A 6,515-nucleotide genomic window follows, 5' to 3' on the forward strand; every position below is an offset into this window, starting at 1 on the left:
AGATACAGAGTAAAGCTCCCACGTCACGGTCCCCCATCAAACACTCCCCAGGCCAGGTCCAGCACAGGGTGTGCTGCTGCCTAATTGGGGGTGCTGAGTGCTGGTTGCAGCAACGAGGTTCAGCTGACAATGCTTTCCCCCATCAAACACTCCCCAGGACAGGTACAGCACGGGGGTTAGATACAGAGTAAAGCTCCCACGACACGGTCCCCCATCAAACACTCCCCAGGACAGGTACAGCACGGGGGTTAGATACAGAGTAAAGCTCCCACGACACGGTCCCCCATCAAACACTCCCCAGGACAGGTACAGCACGGGGGTTAGATACAGAGTAAAGCTCTCTCTACACTGTCCCCCATCAAACACTCCCAGGACAGGTACAGCATGGGGGTTAGATACAGAGTAAAGCTCCCTCTACACTGTCCCTGTCCAAATAGTGAGTGATGGAGTGTCCGATTCCCGTGTCTTGGAGCACCTCACTGACCTCTGTCGGACCCTGGTGAGTCCAGGACGGACTGGAGGCTGGACCCCCGGCTCGGAGTGGCCCCGGTCGCGGCCCCGAGCCCCAGGCTCTGCCTCAGGGCGGACAGCAAGCCCCTCAGCCTGGCCCCAGCCTCCCTGCGGCCCTCCTCGGCCCTCGGGAGCGCTTCCTCCAGGCCCCGGGCCCTCCCCTCCGCCGCGCAGAGGGCCAGCCTCAGCTCCGCCCGCTCCCCGTCCTCCGCCTCGAGCCTGGCGGCCAGAGCGGCCGCCGCCTCCCGCTGCGCCTCCTCGCGGGCGCGGGCCTCCTCCAGCTCGGACGACAGCCCCTCCGCCTGGCCCCGCGCCTCGGCCTCGCCTTCCAGCAGCCTGCGCTGGATCTCCGACACCTGCGGGCATCACAGAAGCAGTGTGAGAGAAGGATAAGGAAACCAAAAAAAAAAAAATGGACGGGCACAGCAAGATCCCACAGGGGTGCGAAGGGAGGGCGGGGGTGGGGCAGGGGGGGTGCGTGACAACACGGATACATCAGACAGGGGAGGGGGAACACTCGTCGGTGACAGGGGGGAGGGAGGGTACAGCGACTAGGAACGCGGGAGCGACGGCGGGCGGGCTGTTCGACCGGGGCGTGCGGCGCGCAGCGCCCCCTCCTCTCACCTTCTGCTGGGCCGAGTCGCACTGGGCGGCCATTTCCTGGACCGCGCCCTTCAGCTGGGTCACCTCCTGCCGCAGCTCCCGCTCCCGGTTGTCGGAGGCGCTCCGGAGGCCGGACAAATCCTGGGAACGCCGGCAGAGCTCGTCCTGCAGATTTTTGACCTGCCGGAGACGGAGAAAGAGGGTGAGGGGCGGAAGGGACGAGAACCTCCTCTCCCGCGGGCGGCCCACCGCCCCACCCCTCCCCTCCGTCAGTCAGACCCCCCCAACAACACCCCCCCCTCACTCCCCCCACTCCCTCACTCCGTGCCTCATCCCTCGTTCCCTACCTGCCGGTGCAGCTCCTGGATTTCACGCCGTCCCTCCAGCCTCGACTGCTCGACCTCGCGGAGGCTCCTTCGCAGGTCCGCCGCCTCCGAGCGGCTGGCGTCCCGACTGTCCTCGAGGATGCCGATCCTCTGCTCCTTCTCCTCGGCCGCCAGTTTCAGGCTGCAAGGTGTGGCGAGGATTAGCTCCCTCAGTACTGACCCTCCGACAGTGCAGCACTCCCTCAGTACTGACCCTCCGACAGTGCGGCACTCCCTCAGTACTGACCCTCCGACAGTGCGGCACTCCCTCAGTACTGACCCTCCGACAGTGCGGCGCTCCCTCGGTGCTGACCCTCCGACAGTGCGGCACTCCCTCAGTACTGACCCTCTGACAGTGCAGCACTCCCTCAGTACTGACCCTCCGACAGTGCAGCACTCCCTCAGTACTGACCCTCCGACAGTGCGGCACTCCCTCAGTACTGACCCTCTGACAGTGCAGCACTCCCTCAGTACTGGCCCTCCGACAGTGCGGCACTCCCTCAGTACTGACCCTCCGACAGTACGGCGCTCCCTCAGTACTGACCCTCCGACAGTGCGGCACTCCCTCAGTACTGACCCTCCGACAGTGCGGCACTCCCTCAGTACTGACCCTCCGACAGTGCAGCACTCCCTCAGTACTGACCCTCTGACAGCGCGGCACTCCCTCAGTACTGACCCTCCGACAGTGCGGCACTCCCTCAGTACTGACTCTCCGACAGTGCGACACTCCCTCAGTACTGACCCTCCGACAGTGCGGCACTCCCTCAGTACTGACCCTCCGACAGTGCAGCACTCCCTCAGTACTGACCCTCCGACAGTGCAGCACTCCCTCAGTACTGACCCTCCGACAGTGCGGCACTCCCTCAGTACTGACTCTCCGACAGTGCGACACTCCCTCAGTACTGACCCTCCGACAGTGCGACACTCCCTCAGTACTGACCCTCCGACAGTGCGGCACTCCCTCAGTACTGACCCTCCGACAGTGCGGCGCTCCCTCGGTGCTGACCCTCCGACAGTGCGGCGCTCCCTCAGTACTGACCCTCCGACAGTGCGGCGTTCCCTCGGTGCTGACCCTCCGACAGCGCGGAGATCCCTCAGTACTGACCCTCCGACAGTGCGGCGCTCCCTCTGTACTGACCCTCCGACAGTGCGGCGCTCCCTCGGTGCTGACCCTCCGACAGTGCGGCGCTCCCTCAGTACTGACCCTCCGACAGTGCGGCGCTCCCTCGGTGCTGACCCTCCGACAGCGCGGAGATCCCTCTGTACTGACCTTCCGACAGTGCGGCGCTCCCTCAGTACTGACCCTCCGACACTGCGGCGCCCCCTCAGGGTCCCTATTCCCTCGAGTGTCGGATATTAAGGAGTGATTGAGTCGAGGCGTTTGAGGGAAGGTGGAAAGGGATAAACAGTTGTTACCTGATTTTCTCGGTCTCGAGACTGTGCAGTGCTCGGCGGATCTCCTCGTTCAACCTCTGCGCCATCTCCTTCTCCGTACGCTGCTCGCCCACTGCTCGACGCGCCTCCGCTGCCTCCCTCTCGGCCTCCTGCCTCGCCTCCTTCAGCCCCTCAGCCTCCCTCAGGGCCTGGGCCAGCTCGCGCCTCAGCCCCTCCTGAGCTTCCTCCAGTGCCCTGCGCTGGCCCTTGACCTCCTCCAGCTGGCAGAAGTGGTGGGGGGGGGGGGTGGGGAGCAGAGGATTCTCAGAGAACGGTACACGGTGCTTCCTCCCCCGGTCGAATTGCCGCACTCGTCTGGCCTCCCCCACCCGGAAAGTGGTCCGCGTCCCTGTCAGCCCACCTCCCAACACCCCCCTCCCCTCTCCACTACTCTCCGTGGCCGGGGGGACGACTCCTGGCTGCCCCGTGTCGAAATGGCAGAAGGCACTGGCTAAGGTGATCCACGTGAGTCTTTCTGCCCTGAGAGGAGAAGAGACCAATTTGCCTCATGGTGGGGGGAGGGGGGGGAAACGGAGCTCTCCAATGGAACAGTCCATTCCACAGGAATGGGGGAGCTCTAACTGCGGAATAGTCCATTATACAGGAGAAAGGGGGCACTCCAACGGTGGAACAGTCCATTATACAGCAGTGGGGGAGCTCTAACTGTGAATTGTCCTCCATCTGAGGAGTAGTCAATTATACAGAAGGTGGTGGGGGGGGGCCTTCAGACAGGGAACAGTCCATTATATAGAGCGGTGTTGGTAGAGGGGGGGGGGGTTCTACCTGTGGAAAAGTCCATTTTGTGGATGGTGGGAGGGGGCGGCTTCCACTCGTGGGAAAGGTCCATGAGAGAGATGTGGGGGGAGCAACGGACACGGAACGCTCCATTATATGGAGCGATGGGGGAGTCGGTGAGGAGTTCCAATTTGGAACAGTCCATTAAACAGATGTTTGGGGGGGGGGAGCGGAGCTGCGGACATGGAAGAGTCCATTATATGGAGGGGCCGTTTGGGGGGGGGAGGGGGAGCGGAATGGTCCATTGTAAGGAGAGAGGAGGGTGGGAGTACTACTTATGGAAGATTCCATTATACAGTATGGGGTGGGGGGGGAGTGTGTGTGCGGAGGCGGGGAGGGGAATTTCCGGATCCCGAATGGCTCAGGGACGCCGAACACACTCGCCCCTTCCCCCCAGCCCCACCTCACCTCCCTCAGCACGGCGTCAGCCTCCGCCACCCGTCTGTTGGCCTGCTCCTTGGCGTCTTTCAGCTGTTGCTCGCGGTCGGCCGCCTCCTCCTCCAGCTGCGAACGAGCCTCGAGCAGCTCCGCGGAGAGGCGGGCGGCTTCGGCCTGAGGGAGGGAGGGAGGGGAGGGGAGGGGTGGGGAGGGTAGGGGCGTGAAGAAGAGAGGGAGGGATCCATCAGCAACAGGCCGAAGCTGTTAAAACTCCAATCGCAATCCTACACCCCCACTAAACATCAATCGGCCTGGCGTGGGCCGGGCGGAAATCCGCCAACAAATCCCGGTCTGGCCTACAGGCAGCCTCAGTGCTCCAGCTCCGCTTCCCATATCCCTCGGTTGGACCACACTGGGAGCACTGTGCACAGTTCTGCTCTCCATATCCCTCGGTTAGACCACACTGGGAGCACTGTGCACAGTACCGCTCTCCATATCCCTTGGGTTAGACCACACTGGGAGCACTGTGCACAGTTCCGCTCTCCATATCCCTCGGGTTAGACCACACTGGGAGCACTGTGCACAGTTCCGTTCTCCATATCCCTCGGTTGGACCACACTGGGAGCACTGTGCACAGTTCCGCTCTCCATATCCCTCGGTTGGACCACACAGGGAGCACTGTGCACAGTTCCAGTCTCCATATCCCTCGGTTGGACCACACTGGGAGCACTGTGCACAGTTCCGCTCTCCATATCCCTCGGTTGGACCACACAGGGAGCACTGTGCACAGTACCACTCTCCATATCCCTCGGTTGGACCACACTGGGAGCATTGTGCACAGTTCCAGTCTCCATATCCCTCGGTTGGACCACACTGGGAGCACTGTGCACAGTTCCGCTCTCCATATCCCTCGGTTGGACCACACAGGGAGCACTGTGCACAGTACCACTCTCCATATCCCTCGGTTGGACCACACTGGGAGCACTGTGCACAGTTCCAGTCTCCATATCCGTCTGTTAGACCACACTGGGAGCACTGTGCACAGTTCTGCTCTCCATAGCCCTCAGTTAGACCACACTGGGAGCACTGTGCACAGTTCCGCTCTCCATATCCCTTGGTTGGACCACACTGGGAGCACTGTGCACAGTACCACTCTCCATATCCCTCGGTTGGACCACACTGGGAGCACTGTGCACAGTTCCGCTCTCCATATCCCTCTAACTGCTCCACCATGTGCCTTCATCTGCCTGGGTCCCTGAGCTCTGGAATTCACTCCCTAAACCTCTCCGCCTCTCTCTCTCCTCCTTTAACACGGTCATGAAAACCGACCTCTTTGTCCCAGCTATCCGCCGCCTGTATCTGGGATTTGCCACGTTACTGGGTCCTGGGACTGAAGTGAGAGAACAGTTCAATGTTCCTTGCCCTACCTGTTTCTGCTTGTTGACCCTGACAACCTCCTGCTTTTGAAAGTCAAGTTCCTCGCAGGTGCTGGTGAGCTCGCGCTGTGCGCTGCTGAGCTGTTCGACCAGGGTGGCCTTCTCCGATTCCAGTGTTGATAGCAACTGCTCAGGAGAATAGGAACAGAGCAAGAAAGGCAGGGAGATGATGGAAAATCCCAATGGACCCAAACCCCTTCCCGTTCACTCCCACCATACACAATCCCAATGGACCCAAACCCCTTCCCGTTCACTCCCACCGTGCACAATCCCACTGGACCGAAACCCCTTCCCGTTCACTCCCACCGTACACAATCCCAATGGACCCAAACCCCTTCCCGTTCACTCCCACTGTACACAATCCCAATGGACCCGAACCCCTTCCCGTTCACTCCCACTGTACACAATCCCAATGGACCCGAACCCCTTCCCGTTCACTCCCACTGTACACAATCCCAATGGACCCAAACCCCTTCCCGTTCACTCCCACAGTACACAATCCCAATGGACCCAAACCCCTTCCCGTTCACTCCCACAGTACACAATCCCAATGGACCCAAACCCCTTCCCGTTCACTCCCACCGTACACAATCCCAATGGACCCAAACCCCTTCCCGTTCACTCCCAACGTACACAATCCCAATGGACCCAAACCCATTCCCGTTCACTCCCACCGTACACAATCCCAATGGACCGAAACCCCTTCCCGTTCACTCCCACCGTTCACAATCCCAATGGACCCAAACCCCTTCCCGTTCACTCCCACAGTACACAATCCCAATGGACCCAAACCCCTTCCCGTTCACTCCCACCGTACACAATCCCAATGGACCCAAACCCCTTCCCGTTCACTCCCACTGTACACAATCCCAATGGACCCAAACCCCTTCCCGTTCACTCCCACCGTACACAATCCCAATGGACCCAAACCCCTTCCCGTTCACTCCCAACGTACACAATCCCAATGGACCCAAACCCATTCCCGTTCACTCCC

At 61.1% G+C, this 6,515-nt stretch overlaps 1 protein-coding gene across 2 annotated transcripts in view; it reads right to left on the reverse strand.

Annotated features, from left to right (window-relative positions):
- The window catches only part of LOC137361961 (rootletin-like), a 38,540-nt gene that overhangs the window by 7,578 nt on the left and 24,447 nt on the right, over positions 1-6,515 (reverse strand). For both annotated transcript variants that reach the window (XM_068026555.1, XM_068026554.1), the window contains exons 18-23: positions 5,513-5,647; positions 4,116-4,259; positions 2,895-3,133; positions 1,461-1,620; positions 1,135-1,293; positions 485-866 (exon numbers count right to left, since the gene is read on the reverse strand). In XM_068026555.1, the coding sequence (XP_067882656.1) occupies positions 485-866; positions 1,135-1,293; positions 1,461-1,620; positions 2,895-3,133; positions 4,116-4,259; positions 5,513-5,647 (1,219 nt within the window). The remainder of the gene's footprint in view (positions 1-484; positions 867-1,134; positions 1,294-1,460; positions 1,621-2,894; positions 3,134-4,115; positions 4,260-5,512; positions 5,648-6,515) is intronic.

The sequence above is a fragment of the Heterodontus francisci genome, unplaced genomic scaffold (genome assembly GCF_036365525.1).
Source record: "Heterodontus francisci isolate sHetFra1 unplaced genomic scaffold, sHetFra1.hap1 HAP1_SCAFFOLD_323, whole genome shotgun sequence".
Taxonomy (NCBI): Eukaryota; Metazoa; Chordata; class Chondrichthyes; order Heterodontiformes; family Heterodontidae; genus Heterodontus; species Heterodontus francisci.